This window comes from Girardinichthys multiradiatus, chromosome 17 (genome assembly GCF_021462225.1).
Source record: "Girardinichthys multiradiatus isolate DD_20200921_A chromosome 17, DD_fGirMul_XY1, whole genome shotgun sequence".
NCBI classification, from domain to species: domain Eukaryota; kingdom Metazoa; phylum Chordata; class Actinopteri; order Cyprinodontiformes; family Goodeidae; genus Girardinichthys; species Girardinichthys multiradiatus.
Window position 1 is genome coordinate 25,163,845 of NC_061809.1, and position 24,565 is coordinate 25,188,409.

The 24,565-nt window shown below is 38.8% G+C and overlaps 1 protein-coding gene across 8 annotated transcripts in view; it reads left to right on the forward strand.

Moving 5' to 3' along the window:
• magi2a (membrane associated guanylate kinase, WW and PDZ domain containing 2a) overlaps positions 1-24,565 on the forward strand; it is a 305,513-nt gene that overhangs the window by 174,561 nt on the left and 106,387 nt on the right. For all 8 annotated transcript variants that reach the window (XM_047389222.1, XM_047389220.1, XM_047389221.1 and 5 more), the window contains exons 3-5: positions 9,947-10,066; positions 19,306-19,521; positions 23,545-23,755. In XM_047389222.1, the coding sequence (XP_047245178.1) occupies positions 9,947-10,066; positions 19,306-19,521; positions 23,545-23,755 (547 nt within the window). The remainder of the gene's footprint in view (positions 1-9,946; positions 10,067-19,305; positions 19,522-23,544; positions 23,756-24,565) is intronic.

Sequence of the window (24,565 nt, forward strand, 5' to 3'; positions counted from 1 at the left end):
AGCTGGATTAGAATGGTTACAATGGGCCAGGCTGACGCCGTCTCGGCCGGTGGTGACACTGGGTTTTAGTGTGTGACAGATGCCCTATGCACACAGACTAAAGCTATTCTCTAAAAAACAACTTTGCTGCAACAACATAGAAAGAAAAATAGTTTATGACTGGAGACTTCAGAAGACGATAAGCCAGATAATTAAACTCTGATTTCTTAACTGTAGGAGATCTGATGCACATCAACTTTGTCTTCAAAGAACCCTTGGCCGCAAGAGCTGCCATCAAGCATTTGTGATAATTTGCAATTAATGTTTCACATCACCATGCAAGAACTTTGGCCCACTGTTCTTTCCAGAATTTGGTTCAATTCAGGTCGCATTGGAAACTCTGAGCAGCGATGTTCACTTAGTCACACAGACTTTGACTAGGCCACTCCAAAACCTTAGTTATGTTTGTTTTTCCCTGCTGCATAAACCATGTGCATTTAAACTTAAGGTCACAAACTGATGGCCTGACATTATCCCTCAGGATTTTCGGTTGCAGGGAAGAATTCATGCTTCCATAATTAACAAACAGCCATCCAGGTCCTTAAGAAGTGAAGCAGTCCCAGACCCTTATACTACCACCACTATGGACTACCACTGTTGTGCCCTACAATCAGAAACATAAATGTAAGTGGGTCTGGTGTGAATAAAAAAAAAGAGTAAATTATTAGAAGTACCTAATGCTTACTGTAAAGCAGGGCGAAGGATTTCTTATGCTGTGGGTCTGTTTCTCATCCAACGGCCCTATAACAGTGAACTGCATCATGAGTTGATTGTTCATAAGAATCTGAATCACCTTTATTGCCCAAGTTCGTTCATACAAACAAGGAATCTGACTTCTCTCAATGTACAGAGATTTTAAATATGAATTTATAAATCTGGTGGCAAATAAAAATGAAAAATGAATCATGAAAAATTTAGATATACACAAAGCTGGTGGTGAAAAAGGATTGTCATTGGGCTTTCTGCAAATGATCCAAAACAATTTGCCAAATAACCACAGAAATTGTTGTCCAGAAATCAACTTTTTCTTCCATTCCTATGCCAGTCCTCAGACCTACACCTTTTAGATCATTTGTGAGGTAAGACGATCAAAAGGGAAGATAAGAGAGGACCCAGGAATCTGTACAATGTAGATAGATTGTGCGAAGAGGAGTGGTATTGACAGCTGGAATACCAATAAATGTACTAAAGTTAAAGGTTAATTTCTTCTTAAATCAAAAAGAGGTTATGTTCCTGCAATAAAATATGCATTTATTTGGTTCTTGCCACTTCAATTTATTTAAAGTGTAAAGGGTGTTTTATAATACACCCAACTAATTTAGGGAAGACAAGCCCCTATTTTAAGTTGCACATTTAAATTACACAATAAAATATTAAACTGTTAAATTAGCTGTGCTAACAAGCTGCTAACATTAATATTTTATCCAAAGCTTTGGCAATAATACTAAGTATTCCTGATTTGTACTGAATTATAAAAAATATATCAGCAGCCCCTTCTTTACAGTACATCAGGGAAAATGTTGCAAAGCTGTCTCCTGAAAAGAGGCTAACTTAGAGGCATTGGATAAGCCACTTCTTCTTCCTGTTGTCTTTCAGATACCTTGTGTTTTATAAATTATTTTGTTATTTCTTGTTGCAAACCTTTCTTTTGTGTTTTATTCTTGTTTTTTTTTTGTTGACATTTAATTGAAAGGAAGGATTTTCTTCCGTTCTTCCTTATTTCCTTCCTTATTTTATTTTCTGCTTTCTTTGATTCCTTATTTCCTTCCTTATTTCTTTCCTTCCATATTTCCGTTTTTCCTTCCTTGCTTATTTCTTTCAGTATTACCTAATTTTTGTATTTCCTTATTTCATTCCTTTCTTCCTTATTTCCCTCTTTCCTTATTCCCTTCCGTCCTTATTTACTTCCTTCCTTTTTCCCTTATTTCCATCCTTTCTTATTTTCTTCCTTATTTTCTTTCTTATTTCCTTCCTTATTTTATTTTCTGCTTTCTTTGATTCCTTATTTCCTTCCTTATTTCTTTCCTTCCATATTTCCGTTTTTCCTTCCTTGCTTATTTCTTTCAGTATTACCTAATTTTCGTATTTCCTTATTTCATTCCTTTCTTCCTTATTTCCCTCTTTCCTTATCCCCTTCCGTCCTTATTTACTTCCTTCCTTTTTCCCTTATTTCCATCCTTTCTTATTTTCTCCCTTATTTTTTTTCTTATTTCCTTCCTTGTTTCATTTCTTTCCTATTTCTTTACTTCCCTATTTTCTTTCTTATTCCCTTATTTCCTTAGCTCCTTTATATTTTCTTTTTTCCTTCGGCATTACTTTATTTTGTTTCTTTTTTTGTTGTTTCCTTCTTAATTTCACTTTTCCTTTCATATTTCCTTTTACCTTCTTTATTCCCTTATTTACTTCCTTATTTTCTTATTTCCTTCATTCCTTCCTTTATTCCTTCTATATTTATTTTTTCTTATTTCCTTCTTTGTTTCTTTCCTTCCTTCCTTATTTTCTCGTTTTTTATTTCCTTCCTTTCTTCCCTATTTCATTCCTTCCTTATTTCATTCCTCCCTTAGTTCCTTATTTCCTGGAAGGAAGGAAGGAAGGAAGGAACTAAGGAAGGAACTAAGGGAGGAATGAAATAGGGAAGTAAGGAAGGAAATAAAAAACGAGAAAATAAGGAAGGAAGGAAACAAAGAAGGAAATAAGAAAAAAGGAAATGTAGAAGGAAAAAAGGAAGGAAGGAAATGAGCAAAAAGGAAGGAAGGAAGGAACGACCAGTTAATCAATCAAAGACATGTTTTAGGACTTATTTTTGAAATGGTTACCAGAAAGTCCCCCTGCTAGTTAAGAATTGAGACTTGAATTTGAGATTTGTGCTCAAATTGCTAATACGTCGTGCTTTAAATTTTGGGACTCAAGTTTAAAAAACCAACTGTATCTCATGTCGCCATAGGTAAAAGTAAGCTAGATCACAGCTCTGACAGAGACCAGGATATTCTTCTGTGAAGTGTTAGCCAGTGAAACTTATAAACTGAACGCTTACATCAAAAGCTGAACATCGCCAAGCTTCTTATAGCTAAAAGTGAGCGAAATTGATGTCCCTCCAGCCCCATCCCAACACCCAAAGATCTAAGTGTCCCTAGTGTATTGCAATTGAGGTGCAGGTTGATCAAGTTTTGGGGGTCAGGGAATTTACGGTTTTCTTTGGAAATTTTCTTGGATCTTTGGAGATCAGATTGGTAAACATTACTCAAGACCTCTCAATTATAAATTATAGTTTGAAAAGTTGTCCAGAAATAATTAAAACATCAAGAAGCTAATATAAAAGTAATGTTCATTTAAGCTACAAAAGCATTTAATTGAACTGAAAGTTGTCAAGACAACCAGCACAATTATTTAGACCAAATCAGAGACTTTTTATTAATTCAGCTGCTTCAAGTTTTTCCCTGACATCAGGACAGAACAACCTGTGGAATAAGGAACTTTTATGCCTCATAATTCCTCTTGGTTTTTATCACTAAAGCAACAAGCATTTTTTTAAACCCATGCCATTAACATGAATCCTATCTCTTTTGATTAGTCATGCATCCTCTACTCCTATTTTTTACATTCTTGAGCAAAATGAAACTGAAAGGTTTGTGTCACGCCACATCGTGTCTTTTGTTTTTCCTCTCCGTTGATGTTTGGTGAGGATTTGTTTGAATTCTTGTCATATAATCTTTTCCTTTGGGCTCTGAGCACGCACACGTCTCCATATTATAAACATGCAGTACAATCTCTGCCTGCGATGCTTCAGGAAATACATCGGATTTAAATCATTTTGTCTCAAATACAGGACAGACGTTCTGTTCTCCAGAGATGGCTCAGGGCTGTTGTCGAGCTTCTTTTTGTTACCTAAAGTTCATCGCAGGCTCTGCTCCGGTCATACTGCATTCACTTTTCACACAGAGGTCATGGGTTCAGGCTGCTGTATTTTACTAACAAACAGATAGCTCTGAGGAATGTAGATGCTGCACTAAGCGTGCTTGTGAAGTTGTGAAAGGATTTCAGAGCAGCAGGGCGACAAATGGAGGCTACAAAGGCTTCCGCCCACACAACAGCTCAAGCTCCTCACATCTGCTCCTCCTTTCATTCACCTGTTTTCCCTTTCCGTTCACACTCAGTTCACCTTTATCGCCTCAGTTACGCAGTGAATTGTTTCCTCGTCTCGTTGGTCGTCTCGCATCTCAAAAGTGCAAACTGTGAGCGTTTTCTGTAGGCTTTTAACAAAGACAAATGACCTGCTGCAATGCGGGCTTGTTCAGTTTGTAATGTTTTTAAAGTATGAAAGTATAAAGGCGACCTCAGACTTTATTAGAGCATTACAGTACAGCTGCAAATGCATTTGGTGTATAAATTAATCATAGCTTATCGTGTCATGTTTTATCTATTTACAACACCACTGAACTAAGTCATGCCTCCAGGCTATTGGGGTATATCATGCTTTAATTATAAAATACACTGTAAATTTCTATGCTCTTCATTCATCTATACCTGTTCTTTATTCTTTTGTGTTCCACTTTTTCTTTCTTAATCCTTCCTATCTTCCTGCTTCCTATCTGGTTGGAGTTCTTCTGGTTCTCAGTTTTTATTTAAGTAAAATTATTTAATTCTCAGTTTATTCTGTTTATTCATGACAGTAGCTTTTCCAAATAACTCTGAGCAGATTTTATTTATTGGAGTCATATAACCACATTTCCTTTTCAGCAGACAAATAGAATAAAGAGAGTTCAAGTAAATTGTCAAGGTGGGTATGAAACATACCCTCTGGCAAGTAAGGATCGACCGAACGGTCAGTATGAAATTTTCTGCAGCAAACGGCTCCATGTTTCACCTGAGAAAGCTGAGTGTGAAAGGACTGCAAAAGTACAAAATGGGAAAGGACTTCAACTTGTCGCTGCTGATATGCCAAGTTTGAGGCCAAACATAATGTTTCAGATGTCTAGTAGTTCATTGAGATGCAACCTCGCAAGCTTAAGTCTCGCTGCCAATCCTTCTAAACAAGCTATGTTCAGTATTTTTGCAGTCGAGAACTTCACATTTAACATGCTGAGTTCCTTAGAGATGGAGCTCTTGGGTTGTTTACAGTTTCTCTTAGCATTGCACAATCTGACTACTGGGGCAATTCGCTGGGATTTGCACCCTTGGAAAGACAGCTTAGTGTCCTGAACCTTTGTGAAAAAATCTATAAAATAAAAAAACAGTAGAATTTGGACTTCAAAACGAGCTGTACATCCTTGCCCGAGTCTTTCTATCCTAGCATTGTGTTAGCAGAAACCTGTATGCTCTACACCAGCAAACAGTACTATAATTTCTCTATATTTTCTTATCAGCATCAGCCCATGAAACAATATTAGATTTGGTGCTAGTTTAGTTCCATTTGATCTGTTTGCTGCATGGATTCTTGTGTACTGTGTATTGGTCCCGTAATTCACCTGTTGAGATTTGCAGACACAGACTCCTTTTACAGAAAACCATTGACGAACACTTGATTTAACCCAATTAAGCCTTCTATAGATTTCTGTAATAAAGGTGTTCTACAAGTGACAACATATAGAGTCACTCTGTCTTCTACAGAGACACAGAACATGTCAAAAATGTATTGGTCTTGTGGTTGCCTCTCTTTAAAAATGTGCCGCCCCTGAGAAATTCCTACCACAAGATGCAGCTAAATATAGTTCTGCCACATCAAAGGTCTTCTTTGAAAATATGTCTGCGTTTGTGTTTTGCTGCTCAGACAGTAGCTCTGCCTGAGAGCAAGGCTAATCTGAGAGGTACACAAGCCCCCTTCCCTCCCACTCATCATACCAACAGACACAATCAACAAGCTGTCCTCTGGAGGTGCGACACATGCTCAGACAATCACTTTCACTTTTTTGTTCCCTGCTGCTTGTTTGTTCTCATAAGCCTTAACAAATCACTCTCGGTGTGTTCTGGTTTATTGATTTTGCTTTGAAGGGTTCTCCAAGCAGGTAGGAGTGCAAAAAGGCTTTCATGTTAGTTCATGTGATAGTGATATCAAGACCATGTGCTTGTACAAATAAGATGACTATTCTGGAAGGGGGTTATAAAAAGCAGCTCCAGTTGTTATCAGATGATCATCTAATCATGAGCTGTTAGATTAAGTTGTTTCATAGAAGCAGCCTTTATTCAGCCTATTGATTGTTTGTTTTACACAGATGATTGTGTCAGGAAGGTGTGTGGCATTGATAAGCTACATTAAACTATGTTAATGTAAATAAATATAACAGTCTCAATATCTATGAAAGCAGTCTGATGCTTACATTTCCCACCGAAGAATATTTTCTCACACATTTAAAGAAGCAAGAAAAATTATTGCTATTTATTAGCATTTCTAATATATTTGCACTTTAATTAAGGATTATATAAAAACCCAGCGAACTGCTACATACCCAAATGAAGAATTTATTTTGCATCACCTGGCTAAGTAGTAGAGCAGGTGCACCATATGCTGAGGCTACAGTCTTTCATGCAGCTGTTGTAGGTTCAATACCCGGCCCCTGACCATTTACTGCACATTTTCCCCTTCTCTCTTTGCCCTACTTCCTGTCCAGCTACTGATGAATAAATGCCACTTATGTCCAAAAACCTTTAAAAAAAAAATTTTTTTAATTTTATTTCTTAAGTAGATTTTCTAATGATTTAATTACCTAAGAAGAAGCACACAAAATGGCCAAAAATGTTAAGCTAATTATATTCTAAAAACTACTTCTGCAGTTAAGCAGGTAACATTTAGAATACCATTTAAGCATTTTTAAAATCTAACTTTTACGAAAACCCTATTCGTCTCTCAGGAGGTTAAGGAATGGAGCTTTTTGGTCCTATTCACCTGTGCAGCACTTTGGTTCCCTTTTGGTATGTTAAAGCACTTTATAAATAAGGTTTTGATTGATTGATTTGATATTACCAACATTAATATAAGCAAGAAAGGAAGAAAGAAAGAGACGGGGAACTGCGTTTGATCTGTCAGCTGTTTACACCTGAACTGCCAGGGCCAGGAGGAGGAGTAGGTGCAGATAAACCAATCAACGACTGATTTGAGGAAAAGTGTGAGCCCTGTAATGCTAGTCAGAATATAACAAAAATGAAGTCAAAAAGTGTTTTAGAGCACATTCTTCAGACTAGAACAAGACCATGAATGGAAACAATCTTTGCTTGTCAGCAAACTGCTGAAGGATTTAAACATGCAACCAAGGCCAGAGACATTCAACATTCAGTGTTTAATACAATTAGTTTTCAAAGTTTACTAATCAAAAGATAATTATACATTATTTTGAAGCTTTATAAATTTCTAAATTAGCACAATAAGAAATGAGAACTTTGGCGCTGCATAACATTCTGTTAAGCATAACACCTCGAGGTCAAATGACACACACAAAACCGCAAATTAAGGCATTCCATCGGAGCTGGATGAGAGGCTGCTGTGGCTAAATCTAAGTAGTAAGGACACTTTAAAAGGACCTTGAGGAAAATAAGTTTTTCTCAACTGAAACAAAACGGATTATTAAAGTCCCTATTTGTTCAGTTAAAAATAGGGGACAGAGTACAGTATTTAGCACTCAACTAAATATAGCCAAGGTTTTAGAATCTGGTAGCTTTTATCAGTTTTAATTACCTGCTTCAACTTTAACCTTAAAGAGACTGACAAAAATAGTTGTTTGGTTTTATTTCATCTTCCTTTTGAAAGACATGCCAGATAATATTTGACTAGTGGCTTACTGTAGGCCCTGATTACTCCTCAGCCAAAAATGAGTCATAAATCTACTTTTTTTAGTTGAAAGAAAAACTGCAAACAAAGAAATCTAAAAGATTAGATCTATAGCAGACTGATGTGTTTAATTATACTCACTACAAATTTAATATTTAATTTAGGGAACCTCTGTAGTGTTGTAACGTAAGGTTCAGTAGGTTCAGTAATGTTTTATTGCATCTACCAGATAAAAAGACGGTGCACTTTCTTTTTTTCGCTTAAAATTAACTTGATTTTTCTTTTTTTTAATTCAGATGTTCTCTCTCATCTCTTTTATGGCATTCATGTTTTTTGTTTGTTCATCCAAAAAGGTTGAAAATAAAAACAAATTCAGATGTTTTAGGAGAAAAATACTAAATCAATCAACTAAACCCATCAATTAAAGCTTCAAAATATGTTGCGAATGTACTGTCATCGCAATATCTGTGTGTGCAATATTCATATCCAAAGGAATGCAATGATTGTTCCAATAATTATTATATTCCATGCATTATGAGCATGCCTTTTACATGCTAATGTAATGTTTAGGCAGTTGGACATAGTCTCACGGCATCACACCGGGACCTATTGACCCTGCCCAAAAGACTAAAGGTCACAGATTGATGGAATTATAGAATAGAAGAAGAGGAGAGAGGAAAAAAAAGGGTGATATCAAAATCAAAATATTCACCTGTATTATTGCCATGCAGAATTTTGTCACATTTTGCTGCCCTATCATCCATGCATATCCATCTGTTCTTAGTATTAAAGTGGGCAAAATTGTGTGACATTTGGGAGTTGAAAACATAAGGATGGCATTTTTTTTTTTTTCAATCCCCAAGTTGTTTCCCTCCTAAATGGTAAATGTTTACAGTATGGCTCTGTAAGGCCCTTACAACACTGTTTATACAAGCTCTGTTTTTAGTTTGAACAATGTTCTCAGATGTGAAAACCCATTCGGCACCTCGGGGGTCGAGTGGTGTGTGTTATCACAGCTGGGATCAGCTTTAACAAGTCTAATTAGCACTTGGGGAAGAAAGAACATTTAGGTTGTTTGTACCACACTTGATTGTTGTAAACATTTTCATTCTCTGAGTTTTAGTAGCTAGAAGAAGATCCTTACGTGTCAGTAAACTTGACTCAAAACGCTGCTATGGCACAGTGGAATATTGCTGTTATGAGTGGAGCTTCCTATCAGGAAGTCTTTGACATGCTGTCACCTCTATGCAAATGGACTAGATTTCACCTCTGGGTGTCCAAATTGCATCACTTAGCTGCTAAATTGGTACTTCGCCTTTCCTCCGCCAGCTAAAAGCTCAAAAAGTCAACCTTTGCCATGTAGGAGAGAAGGGGCCAAAAGGAATAAAGAGGACATTTAATGAAGAGAGGGTCAGATCAGGGTTGTTTTTAAACATCAACCAAAGTTAGGTTCTTTTTATGTTTAATTTAGTTGATTGCATCAAGGTACAGACACATATACAAGATGTTTTTGAACATCTATATGGAAACTGCATTGTAGTATTAATGAGTTTATCCATATACATGCTTTTCAAAATAATCAGTAAAGAAATCAACTATCAACTATCAAATGAGTTGTTTTATAATTTTCTTTCTCAAAGATGGAAATGGAATATGACATTTTTAGCTTCTCATCAATTGCCTCCCTAACATGCAGTCCTCTGCATAAAATATTAAAACTGGTCTGTTTTACTTTTCTTTTTTTCCAATATTTTGGGTTTCATTCCTGGTTGCATAGGTGTGCACATGAAGGGAGAGATGACATGTGTACCTAATGGTTTAAGGGTACAGAATGAAAGTAGGTAGCATGCATGGGTACAAACCAACAAACTGGTGAATTAACACAAGAGTTATGGTATGACACCACTGTGTTTCGCAATTAGGCATGCATTATAGTATATCCTGCTGCTGTTTCGGGCTTGCAACAAACTAGGGACATAATTATGGAGTTTCACAGTACTCATAGTTTTGAAAAATCCAAGAAAGCTGATTTTCTTTATAGTTATTCAGTAAGTGAACAAGTTAATATTTAAAACAGCTTAAGATTCCTCTACTCTACAAGGCTTCTATATAGTGGTGAAGCTCTAATTGTTCTCTTTCCTTCCACAGGCACTACTCGGCAGCCCAAGGAGGGAGAGGTCCCAGGCGTGGATTATAATTTTGTGACCGTTGACCGGTTTATGGAATTGGAGAAAAGCGGAGCTCTGCTGGAGAGTGGAACATATGAAGGTGAGGATTCAGTAAAGTCACGCTTAACAGGGTACATGACTGCTGTCATTCTTCTTTGTGACATTTCCAATTCTTTACAGAAGGTATGCTTCAGTATGACATGACAGGTTTTTATTTTTATTTTGTGCTTATCACTCCACGTCCATGCACTGCCCCCCACTCTCTAAACTCTGCATCCATGCATCCATCTTTTATCTCTGTGGAGGAAAGTCTGTCATTAGTCATCAACAGACACTCTGTAAACCTGAACAGTGGGGAAAAAAAGCCCACACACACTCCTGTAGTACCTTCATGTTGCCTTTCTCGTGGCCTAGACCTTGAACTACAGCAGCTCTTCAGTTTCCTAATCAAAACAAATATTCACATTCTGTCTCGGGTGGTCAGATAGGCCAGAGGCTTGGATTTTTAAACTTAGGTCAAAATTCCTTGCTTGGTCCGCCTGACGACCTCCAACTTTTAGCAAACCCCTGCCAGTATATAGATAACTCTATTCTCCTCCCACATGACTCCAGTCTCAGTCTGCTGCTGTAAACTGGAGGGTGGAAAGAAAAAGTTAATTTCTGGAGCCCAGCTTAATACCACTGCCAGAGGGGTTGTCAGATCCTTTCGGCGATGGAAGCTGTTTTTCCACAGGGAGAAGAGAGAGGCAGAGATTTTTTTTCTGTGTAATTGATTTACCATCATTCAGCTTTTTATACGTTTAATGATTTAATGGCCAATTAGATGTAGAATAAAGAGATAGAATAATCATTTTGAAGGGAAGGGCACTAAGAATAATTTGTTACAGCAGCAAAGATTTGTTAAAAGGAAGAATTTTTAACAGACATGGCAGCAGCTCACACATTCAATGCTTATTGTTGGGAAAATGTTTTAGCGTTCTTCTCACTTGTCACTGATTTGTGTTTTTTCCAAGACAAAAATCCAGCAGGACAAAAGACCAAGGTGTTTCTTTTCAGTCTGTTAATTTTAGCTTTGGGTGAATTAGTCATTTCAACGATTCATACTTTCATAGCTACACATTACCATTTCCTTCCCTTCCTGCTATCATTTTAACTTGTGTTCTTACTCGTACTCAGCAGAGACACCCAGACTTCCATCTCCCCAGACACGTCCTCCAGCTCCTCTGGGGGGAGCCTAAGGCATTCCCAGGCCAATCAAACGACATAGTCCCTCCAGTGTGGTATAAACTTAAATGTTCTTTCTTCCAGCAAGCCACCCTTTTCCAGTCAAGAACCATGACCTCGGACGTGGAGGAGCTGATTTTCATCCCAGCCACTTCCGACTCGGCTGCAAATCGCCCCAGCGCATGCTGTAGGTCTTGACTAGAGGGGGCCAGCAGGACCACGTCATCTGCAAAAAGAAGAGACAAAATCCACTGGTCCCCAAACCAGGCCCCCTCCAGCCTTTGGCTTCGCCTAGAAATCCTGTCCATAAAAGTTATGAACAGGACCAGTGACAAAGGGCAACCCTGCCAGAGTCCAACAAGTGCCGGCAATGCGGTCCAAACTCCTCGAGTACCCTGTAGAGGGTATAGAGCTGGTCCAGTGTTCCACGGCCAGGACGAAAACCACACTACCACTCCTCTCCAATACCCTGGCGTAGGCCTTACCAGGGAGGCTGAGGAGTGTGATCCCCCTATAGTTGGAACACACCCTCCGGTCACCCTTCTTACAAAGGGGGACCACCACCCCAGTCTGCCAGTCCAGAGGCACTGTCCCCGACTGCCACACAGTGTTGAAGAGGCGTGTCAACCATGACAGCCCCACAACAACCAGAGACTTGAGGTGCTCAGGGTGGATCTCATCCACCCCCGAAGCCCAGCCACCATGGAGATTTTTAACCACCTCGGTGACTTCAGCCTGGGTGATGAAAGAGTCCAAACCCGAGTCCCCAGCCTCTGTTTCCACCAGGGAATGTGTGATTGAAGAGATCCTCAAAGTACTCCTTCCACCGGCGGATAATGTCCACAGTTGTGGTCAGCAGCTCCCCACCCCCACTGTAAACAGTGTTGGCGAAGCACTGCTTCACCCTCCTGAGGCGCCGGACGGTTTGCCAGAATCAGTTTGAGGCCAACTGGTAGTCCTTCTCCATGGTCTCACAAACTTTTCCCAGGCCCGAGTTTTTGCTTCTGCCACAGCCTGGGCTGCGGCACGCTTGGCCTCACGGTACCCGTCAGCCTCCTCAGGAGTCACACAAGCCAACCACAACCGATAGGACTCCTTTTTCAGCTTGACAGCATCCCTTACTGCCGGTGTACACCACCGGGTTCGGGGATTGCCGCCGCAACAGGCACCGCAGACCTTACGGCCGCAGCTACGGGCAGCAGCATCGACAATAGATGTGGAGAACATGGTCCATTCGGACTCTATGTCTACAACATCCCCTGGAATCTGGTCAAAGCTCTCCCGGAGGTGAGAGTTGAATAAATCCCTGGCCGAGGGCTCTGCCAGATGTTCCCAGCAGACCTTCATGCGCTTGGGCCTGCCAAGTCTATCCAGCTTTCTCCTCTTCCAGCAGATCCAACTCACCAACAGGTGATGATCAGTGGACAGCTCAGCCCCTCTTTTCACCCGAGTGTCCAAAATATGCGGTCGAAGGTCTGACATCACAACAAAGTCGATCATCAACCTCCTGCCTAGGGTGTCCTGGTGCCAAGTGCACTGATGAACACCCTTATGCTTGAACATGGTGGACAATCTGTGATTAGCACAGAAGTCCAATAACGAAACACCACTCGAATTCAGATAGGGGAGGTGTCACCCACGTGGTGTCACTGTCGTTTCCCACGTGGGCGTTGAAGTCCCCCAGCAGAATAATGGTGTCCCCGGGAGGGGCACTTTGCAGCACAGGAACGCCATGAAAGTTGGGTACTCCACACTACCGCTAGGCCCATAGGCCGAAACAACGGTCAGAGGACCTGTCCCCAACCCGAAGGCGCAGGGATGCAACCCTCTAATCCACTGGGGTAAACCCCAACACGAGATGGGGAGATGGGTTCCAGAGCCCACGCTGTGCGTGAAGGTGAGCCCGACCATTTCTAGTCAATATCTCTCGACTTCCTGCACAAGCTCAGGCTCCTTCCCCCCTAGCGAGGTGACATTCCATTCGTCCCTATAGCCAGCGTAAGCATCCAGAGATCGGGCCGCTGAGGTCTCCACCTTCGTCCGCTGCCCAATCCTCTTTGCACCGGTCCCTCATGGTTCCCCAGCAGGTGGTGGGCCAACTGGGGGATGGCCACACATCTCCCATTCGGGCTTGGCCTGGCCAGGTCCTGCGGGGAGCAACCCAGCCACCAGGCACTCTCCGACGAGTCCTGACCCCAGGTCTGGCTCCAGGGTGGGACCCTGTCTCCACATCACGTGCCTCGATTTTGTGGTCCCCGTGAAGGTGTCTTGAATTATAAATTATATAATTATATTTTCAGGAATTATAAAAAACAAAATCCTGAAAAAAATTCAAATTTTATTTAATTATATATTCTCTAAAAAGCTTTTATTACACTCTATTTAGTTTGGTTCTAATACCCATTTGGGCCACTTGACCTTTATGAAACACGATTAGGACCCCTAGATCCAAGCAAAATAGCAATAAAATAAGTGACTTCATGCTGTTTGTTATTTACTGGAGCTATAAAACTTTATTTCTTTACAGAGGAATATGAATAGGATATAGAAATTGGGTACAATACATCCCCATGGTGGTGGGTAAGAATTGATATGCGGTACTAAACATCCTGCAATAGATGGCGCCATTCCTTGCACGAAAAGCCCGGTATAAAACGATCAAAACTGCAAAGATAAAAACGGCGAAGGGACAAGTTGACCAGCACCAATAAAGGTCCTATTTACAACCTCAGCTATTTTAATTGCTTAACACTTTTTGAAAAGATTTATAAATACTTTATGATCAATTAATTTATAGCTGGTTATTGGTGTTTTAACAGGCAAAAAAAAAAAAAAAATCAGCTAGCTAGGCATTAGCTTGTATGAGATTCTCATGATTATCCTGTGTAAATGTTGTACAGCATTGCTAGATTTATACACAAAAATGGAACAAAAATGTTAAAATGTGAGCAAAATTAATTCTTCTGTTAAAAATATTGCCTGTTGATTATTACAAGTAGTGTAAGGATGTCCATATTTGGAGATTGGTTGATACGCAATACTAAGTTCATGAGGACTTCAACCAGAATCAGCTTTGTCTCTAGTTTATGCACACAAATAAGAAATATGACTTAATCTCCACTTTTTAACTATATTTTTATGAAAACCGCAGCTCCATTTTTGGAGTGTTCCACAAATAAAGGTATCACAAATTTTTTATCAACTTTTATTTAACCAGGAAAGCACTCATTAAAGCTCCCATTTGCAAATGGCCATCCAACCCAAGCTTATAACAAACAATGATGAGTCAGACCTTTCCAGGTTGGGGGGGACAGTGTGGTGTTTCTGTATACTGCTGGTCACTCGAGCCCTTTCTCTGGAATCTCCTTTAAAAAGCTTTAATCTGTAAACACAGAAAATCTTAACGGTTTTGAAGTCTTACCTTTTTGAAACCTGTACCTCAATACCAATACCTGCAGTCAAGATATGTGTCATTCTTTTTGCTTTTTTGTTTGAAATATTTTGTGTCAATTAAAGATATTAACTCTGTTTTGTTTGTTGACCCTCTATCATGAGATTCATAAAATGTGTAATTATTGTACCCAAAAAGATGTGATTAATTAAATAAAAATAAGGCAAGAAATACACAAGAAATATTTTTGTCCAGTCTCACCATGAAACCTTTCTCCATAAGGCATTAGGCTTGTCTATCAGGGCAGCTGCAAATTTCATTCAAGCTGCAGGTTCTTTCTTGGGTGGTCCCTCAGTCTACCTGGTGATGTTAAACTGGCTTCACTATGAATGAATGGTGATGGTTTGGGTCTGAAACTTGGACACAACCAGGTGTCCTAGCAGGATAAAAACACATATCAGAACTGATCTTTGAATGGTTAAAGCAGACTAAAACTAGGTTTCTAGAATGAAATTTAATGTGATATCCAGGCCAATGATTTTCCCAGATCTCGGGCTGCATGTGGCAGTGTGTGTTATGTAAGTTGGGAGCTTTTCTTGTCAGAGGCAAATATTTACCTCGTCAGGTATCAGGATTTGTGCCTGTTATTTGGAACTGTTAATCCCAACAGTCCCTGTAATCTTCTCCCAGCTCCTCTTCTCTGGAGGCCTTGTGTCTTCCAAAGTTGATATTTCAGTATGCTTTTTCCAATGCAGTGGGAGACACAAGTTATTTTTTCCCCTTTAAAACTATCTGGCTTCTCCTGGTGTTTTCCTGCAGTCAGTGTTAGCTGTGTCTCTAATGCTTGAGCCTGGTGCATTAAAATAATCCCTGTGGATTTTCACACGTCGTCTTCTCATGTATGATCTTTCTACCAGGAGCAGCGTAGTGCAGCTGAGCAGATAAGCTTTCTTAAAAGCAAACCTTCCATGAACTATTTCAGGACAAGTCTGTGGCTGAGGCTGATTTTTGCACACTGCTCAATTTTACAAAGCCTCCACAGCGAATACAGTGTTAAAGGAGAATGTGTACTGCTGTATCTTACACCTACTCCCATTTGTTGTCTCTAAGAAAAAAAGTAAATTATAATTCCAGATGTCTTCATAAGAAGGTTCACAACCCCAAGCTAAAGTCATCTTTTGTAATATTGACTCTTTTATTCAACTTTTAAGACATCTTCTCCAGCAATAACTTAAAAAAATCCTTTTTGTTGGATTTTTCACATACTTCTTGCCTGGTAAAGATGTGTGAAAATACAAAATAAAAGTGACTTTTAATTGCAGATGTATAATTTCGCACTCAAAATGCCTACCACATGCTGTCAGTTGTTTAATAGTAAATACAAGTTTTGTAATTTTTGATGCACATCTGATGCTGCTGGTGTGTTTTTCTGCAGTTTATAGTCTTGTCAAAGCAGACCCAGGCCACGTTCCTAATTCAGATATATATCTACTGTTTAAAGTGACCTCTATGTGAATGGTCATATCACACAATACTTACATGTTAGCAGGCTAATCCCATGCCGGTTCCTGTTTGTAGAGTTGTTCACTTTCAAAATAAACTAAAAATTTTGATTTTCTAATTCAGAACAGCGGCACTACATATTAATAAACAAATACACAGTGTCTGTAACTACTCCAGATCGTAACCCTGGACTAATTTTCAGTTGCTTGTCCCTAAGCAAATTCATGAGAACACAACATTTTTACAAGAGTGGTAAGCTGTAAGCAGTACGCTCAGTTGTCGCTTAAACGCACAAAAGCCAGTGCTGTCTAGTGGTAGTTTAGTCAATAAAATAGTAAGATTTTGCCACAACAGTATTAACAAACATTACAGCTCTTTAACAAAGCTAGTCATAAATTTGTCTGCTTCAAATGCACAACTTAAGAATTGATACATTCATGCTCACATGTGAGCATCTGTATTTATTACCATCAAGATGTGTTAAACACTACCTCTACAAAGATGTGTAGCATCTTTACTTGCAGAAGTGAAGACATTTAAAGAATTTATATTTACAGAAGTAACATTTGTAGGATCCTTATTGCAGAATTAAATATATGTGTAGCATCGGGATTTGCTTCTGTAGACAAGTGTTTTTCATTTGAATTTGTCATTTATTTATTTGTTGTCAGACATTCCACCTAAAGTGACCAACAGTCAACGTGTTCTTTGCTGCAGAACATAAACACCAAGCTATATATATATATATATATATATATATATATATATATATATATATATATATATATATATGAATGCATCGTAAATACTAGTTAATACTGACAATTCAAACATACTCTATATGTCTCTGTACATAAATCTACAAACATTCAAACACAAACCACCTTAGTTGATGAAAATGTCTGATGCTACATAATTAAACTGTAGTGAGATAAGCCACATAATAAAATGGATCTCAACTGAAAAATCACAAATCACACCTGGAGTGTTAAAATTCACTGAAACTGAAACTTTAGCTGCTTCTTGTAGTGCTTCTGGTTCTGTTCAGAGATCCGCTGGTCCGGCTAATAAAATGTTCCCAAACATACTGGTTGTTTAAATTAATGTTAAGACATTTAGATCGTGATATACAGTAAGAACGTCTGTTTGTTGGGATAATGAGATTAAATTGTCCACCTCCACAAAATTAAAGATTACAACAAACAGAGGATCAAACATTCACTGGATAGGATGTTTACGGTGACATATTGACTTTGTTCCAAGTTGGCTCAATGGTGGATAAAACCAAACCTTTTCTTCTACAGACATGCTCAGAACTAGCTTTAGCACCAACTCTAGTTAACCTATAAAGAGATTTTCAGCTCCTGTGGAAGAGAAACAATCCCACAGCATCACAGATCTTTCACCATACAGCCGGCATAAAGTTTGTTGCCAAAAAGCTCAACCATTCTTTCTTCTGACCAAAGTCCTCCATATATACACATTTGTGATGGAAGGACAGAAACGTCTTTTACCAGCCATTCTTCTCAAACAATAGTTTGGCTTGTAGATGGAATCCCATTACTCTTAAAGAGTTGCCTGAGAGTGAGCTCTGTTTATCTTAAAAAGCAATGTGTAAATGAAAGAAACCCTACATATATTTGTTTGGGATGCCGCTTATTGTGGAAAAGCTGATTTTGTAAAAACAGGTATTCCCTAACATTGTTTGTTTTCTTTTACTGAATAAGTGGAGGAGTTTAACATTTAAAAATAACACAAAATTCAGTGAGGTTCTGCTACTGCAAAAAAAGATGAAATAATTTTAAGACTTTTAATAGCCTTCTACAAGGACTGCCAATAAATGCTAAGAGCACTGTACTCCACCTCTAAAGGCAAACAGCAGCTTTTGATATGAAAAAGAATCAAGATCCCTGGAAGGGAAGTTATGGGGTTTTTACAGTGATGGATGGAGGTTTTCAGAGTCATGGACATCTGCCAGTATTCAAATCAAATCATAGTAACTACATACAATCAACTTAGAGGACTGTGAAAGGGTTTTTTGAGTTGGTGCCAAGTCAAAAACTGCAGCTCCAGAGGGACGGTGGATACTTGGCTCTGACCAGAGACCAAAACTGAGAGAGAAATGCTTATTATTCAGGCCAAGCGTTGCTGAAACCCAGTGGTATATGCCAAGCAAATTTGAACATGTCTAGTAAGTGATTGATGTTGAGAGCAGAAAATTGAATTGTTTGGCAACAAAATAAGTGGTCCAAGAGCTGTTTGCAGGTCAAAATCTGTGTTTGAGGATGCACATCTTTGTGTAGATGTTGGTTAGGTTTTTAGCATTGTAACCCTTATATGCTGTTTTTGTGGGTTTTGACATGAAATATTACTTTAATTGGGAAATCAGGGTGTAGGAAAGGTGTTCAGACTGCATCCTTTCTGTTGTTCAGAATGTTCTTTCTGTCTGTTTCCAGCTTCTCCTTGGCCTTACAAAAATAAAAATCATTCGATTTGGACTAGTGTGAGATTCTCACTGCAAGATACCTTTAGCAAAAATATCAATTTCATTGTATTGACAAAAAAGGTTTTGACAAAAATGCGTGGTAAATTCTAGTTTTTATTTAAAATAGAAAAGCAAGAGAATTAGTATTGTGCCTAAAAAAAGCTGACATTTTGGAGCTCAAGTTATTCCTTTCTCTAAAGCAAAAAAATCGACTTCAATTTAACTGATTTGAGACCGAGATGAGATAAAAAATAGATTTTATTGATGAGACTGATAAGGTTTTGATACATAGACATTATTAAGCTAACCGCTAAAATTTTAGCTATGTAAAAATCTTGTCTTTCTATAAAAATGTTTAGTGAAACCCTGTTTTATGGCAACTGCTCTTTCTCACATAACCAAACGTCAGCTTTGCTTCTGATTCTGATGAACACAACAAATTAACCATTATAAGTTTTGTAATAAATAAATTTAATTCTATTCTGATGTCGTTTTTATATCATAATTCTAAAAGAAAAATCAGCCAATATTGGGATGGGCGAATCGCAAATTGACAACATAACTTTAATCGTTGCATCTCTAGTTTGTAGATAAATATTAGCTTTGCCTGCAAAAAATAAAAAATATAAAATAATTAAAACATGAATGATTACAACCCACACCTGGAGCCAGCCAGAAAAAGAATTAAATCCAACGATCTGAATTTCTTTCTGCTTTTTCCTTTCTTGTGTTGCAGATAACTTTTACGGCACCCCAAAGCCTTCAGCTGAGCCCAGCGCTCTGCTGCTAAATGTAACAGACCAGCTGCTGCCGGGTGTAAGACCCAGCTCCGAGGGCAAGAGAAAGCGGAACAAGTCAGTCAGCAACATGGAGAAAGCCAGCATCGAACCCCCCGAGGAGGAGGAGGAGGAAAAGCCCATCGTCAATGGCAACAGCATTGCCGTCACCCCAGGTCAGAACCTGACAGCACCCACAGACGCGAAGGTCGCGTCGGCTTTTTCACAACGACCGGGCTGAGGTCCTTATTCAGAGTTTAAAGTTATAAACAGCTTCATCAAAGGTGGTTGCTTAGAAACAGTAGCAGTAACACACAGCCTTCATCTCAGTGTCTGTATAGAAAAAAATACTTTCAGTTTAGATTTAGGCTTAATTTTCCACTGAAATACTTTTGTACACATCATCATGACATGAATTTACCCTTTGCGATGCATCAGTATTAAAAGAGATATTAGAACCAGCAGCTGGAGGCCAAACACGCATATTGCTGTCTAGTACGACACAAGCCTGGAGGCTTTTAAAATCAACATTTCCTTCACTTATATTGCGGTTCTGTCGTCCTTTCTAATTCATCTCACTGTGTTTACCTTCATTAATAAAGTGATGTATGTAAATATCTGGTTTCATCTGTATATGTGGCGTTGATTTCCAGTTTTGGACTTGGTCTGCATAAATACCAAGTCGTAAATGACTGATCGGTATCTGGGTCAAACAGTCCTACTTTGGACATCTCTAGCCCTAAAGTGATGCACTTTTAGCTTTTTATTAGCTCTTTAAACTTATCTGCAATCACACAGCGGCTGTTAAACGGAACAGGATGTTCTGGCTGTTATCATGACACTGGCTTTAATGGGAGCAGACCTTGAAATACCTACTGTTGCTTCCAGAGGTTACATCAGCAGATGATACCTGATAGACATACGATCATACCTTGAATCATCAGAACTTTGACCAACAAAGATGCTCAGACACTCTTAAACAGAGAAACGCCTCAGAGTGCATCCCTTGATCACATGAATGGAGGATCATAAAAGGGAGCATTATGAGTTTTTATTTTTTGTTTTTCAAATCCCAAACCACTCTGGGGTCCTGTGACTTTTATAACCTGAGGAGTGTCTGCCGCAGCAAACAAGCAGTACGCAAAAATCAGAAGTTCACAAATCTCAACCAATGCCTGCAGTGACTTCAATGCACTGCAGGAATTTCTAAAACATATTTACCTCTTCAGACTGGCTTTTGGAGAAAGGACAGCTGGTCAAAACATGAGATTTTGGATTTCTTATCATAATGAGCTCAAACAAGGTAAGCTTCTTTATATACAAGTCATCCTCAAAGCTGTTGAATATTTAGACGAATTATGTCAAAACATTTCCTATTTCAACATACCCAACACAATAAATCATAAAAGTCTCCAAGGACAGAAACAAATACCTGGACCCACAAGCTAAAATAAAACTATTAAGATGTGCTTTTATTATTTAAATGAACTCTTAAACTTGAATTTATGAAACCATAAATTCATCATTTTACTAGAGGTTCAGCTGTTTTACCCCCTAATGTCTAAATCTAAATGTGCAAATTGTTTAAAAATAATTTTAATTAGTTTAAAATAAGTACATGTGGGTTAGGTAGTGGTTGTGGAAGTTTTACATCAGCCATTTGTTTTTAGTTGTTGTTTAAAACAACAGACTAAATCAGATCATTTTTCTCCATTAGATTAATGAAATGTTAGTTAGCCGCCATGAGATTCTTATAGTATGACAACCTTGACTTAAATATCACACTTTCATAGTATCACAATTTTTACTCTACAAGTTTAAAAGAAAATGTATTATTTAATTTGTTCTTATTTAAAATACAAAAAGAACAATTATTCCTCCTGCCGCTAAAAAATAAATTGATTACGATTGATTTCGACAAAATTTCATCTATTATCACAGAACAGACTTCAGAAAAAACATAGAATAAACACCTACTAAGTTAATTATTCTTCAAGGGCCCTCTGCTGTTTGTCTCTTTGTGGAGTAAAACAAGCATAACGAGCTGATTTTAACCGGTTAATTAGTGTGCAGTCACCTGCATTATGAAAATGACGCTCATAGTGTACAAACTTTATTTTGAAAACAGCATTATTTAAGTCTGACGGGACCCCCCCCCCCCCCCCCCCCCCCCCCCTACTTTCTTTGCCATGGCTGTCCCATATTTCCAGTACGCAAGTATTTCCAAAAAGCAGATTTTGTACGTATGCATGTTTGTATGTATGTAGCAATTTCAGCAAGCTGACCAGCAGTGGACAGCAAATCAGACGAAGGACCCAAATAAATACGAAGTTTTCAAATCATGACTTGCTTAATCAAAGGTGAAAACAGTTTTCCGGATCAGCTTGGCCCTATGAAAAAAGGTAAACTTCTCATTACTTGTTGCCACACAAAGGTTTTGCAGATGAACAAGATATTTTTTTGCCAAATGTGAGACAAGCCTTTGTGTTCTTTGAGGTCCGGAGTGTTGGAACTTTTCCACAGACGCCATTTTCACCCACTCTGTTTCTTATTATTAGATCATGAACTCTGACCCTAACTGAAGCAAGTGAGGCCTGCAGTGCTTTGGATGTTCTGGGTTCTGACCTCTTGGATGACTTGCAGACGCTTTCTAGCGGTGCCAGATTGTTGCTTTTAGACTACATGTTATTAGAAAGGTTCTATTTCAGTGATTTAATCGCTACTGAGCTGGATGTGGTCTTAAAACCAAAACGTTTTAAAAAATAGATGCATTTATAGTAGAAGTAAGTTTTGCACTTAGTACAGTCTTTTCTCTTTATTATACAAAAACCTATTATTTCTAATTAAAATTAACTTGTATTATCATATGATGGGAATAAATGGCTATTTTCTGAAATAATCATACCTCAACAGATCTGTGTGTTTATTAGGACTGCATGATATTGGGAAAACATGCGATGTGCAATAATATTGGTGATTGTTCCTATAACAGTATCACTTGCGATAAATAAACTAGCAACCACTGGTCAAACATTTATTGTTTACATCTCAACAACAAGGTTTTATTGAAAAAGTTGCTTCTGGCTGACATCTGCTTAGCCGTGGAAACCACTTAGTTGTAGTTTCTACATGACTTCACCACCTTAACACCTCTTTACCTTCTAAAACGTTTTATGCTACATTAAACATTGAGTGTCATCAGATATATTACAGGAATAGAGACCGTGTTATTGATGACATGGTTCACTTCTTGTAATATGTGTGTTGCAAACAGAGATATTGTTCAACCCTAAAAACTACATTTCTGTTACTTCCAGTCAGCTTTTGCTAAACAAATGAATGAATTAATGATTAAGGTTATGTTTAGAACTGTAGCTGGGTTTGACCTAAAAATGTGTCAGAGTGCAAACGACTCTCAAAATGTAGAAGCTTTATAACGTCTCATGGAAAACCTTCCATATGCAGCTATGATGTAAATTTTGCTCTAAATGATGAACATGACTCTGAAAGCAGGCTTGACTGTGATCTAAAAGAAGGCAGGAAACAGGAAATATTCTCAGCTGATTCCCATCAGTGGTGTAGAGATGCTCACTAAGTTCTGCCCCTGGGCTCAGGGCATGTAGGATGTTAAGCTTTCCCTGCTGCTGCTCTCAGCTCAATAGCAGCGGTGTGTGTCTGTAGATGGACAGTGTGGTCTGACCAGCACAGCTGAAGGGGAATCAATAGAGCACAGCAGTCTCTGTGATCTGAACAGTTCACTAACTCTCACTTTCCCTCCCATAGATTATCTTTCAATCCTATCACTTTCATTTGTCTCCCTCTCTCCTCTCTCCTCCTCCAGATCTCCTCTGGGAAAGAGACACTTGCCATCTCCTCCCATTTTTCTTCCTGTGACACTTTCACACACTACCACAACTCAAAGTAGAGCATCACTGCCTGCTTCTGTCTCAATCTTTACTGTCTCGTCTCCTTTATTCATCTTTCTGTCTCGTTAACCTCCCTCTCTTTCCCCTGAGTCACTGCTTCCTATTCTTTTCTACTACTTCGTTCCTATATTTATGCCTCCACCCTGACTCAATCTGTCACTTCTCCTTTTTGTTTTTTCACCTTCCCTGTCTTGTCTTTCACTCTCCTCACCTCTTGTCCTTTTCTTCTGAGAATGTCGAGCCTGACTCATCCCTGCCTTGTTGTCACCTCAGAGTCAAGCGAGCACGAGGACAAGAGCACAGATGCTTCAGGGGACGTCAGACCTCAGAGTAACCCAGTGGAGGCCCCAGCAGAGGTACCCCAAGAGGATGGCCAGTCCCCGAAGACGGTGGTCCCCAAACCAGAGGAGAATGACGAGCTAGGAACCCTACCTGACAACTGGGAGATGGCTTACACTGAGAAAGGAGAAGTTTACTTCATTGAGTGAGTTTCAGAGTGTTGGAAAACATACAAACATAGTCAGGTCAGAAACAATATACAGGACTGTGCAAAAGTATTGAGTAATTCATGTCATTACACTGCCTGCAAAAGTATTCATGTCCTCTTTAGCTTTTCCACATTTTTTCACGTTACAACCACAAACTTGCAAAGTGAACCATCAGATTGTTGCTCTGTCTGTATGTTTAGGGTCGGGGGTCCTGATGGAAGGTGAACCTCTGCCACCACGTCACCATGGAAATGGTGTTTCCTGGGTGTTGCCCATTGTTAACTTTCTATCATACATAGTTTTATATGTAGGCAACAAACTTGATTAGAGCACCTTCTTCCACATGTTTGCTGTGTCTCCTACTTGGCTTAAGCTGTCCTTAGCTGTCCTGTTGACAGATTCTCAAACCTGAGCTGTGGATCTCTGCAGCTACTCCAGAGTTACCGTAGGGCTCTTGGCTGCTTTTCTTGTCTTTCTCGTTAGAAAAAAATGAAAAACCTTTGTTCATTTTAAGTAAAGCACTTCAAGAACATTAGAGCTAAACACAAAAAGACTGACACTCATGTACTTCAATAGGGAGGTCTGTGGCAGGTAAAAGAAATAATGATCATTATGCAAGTGTTCACAAGCTTCTACTGTTTGCAGGGTTTTTCTTTATGAGGCATATTCTCTTGTGGAGTTAAACTCAAAGGATTTTTTATCTCATGAAAGGAAAAGGTTTTTATGATAAATACATGAGATTCTTTGTTCAGCACATAAAGAATTTCCTTTTTTCTTTAAAACAATGACGGGTAAAAACTTTTAAA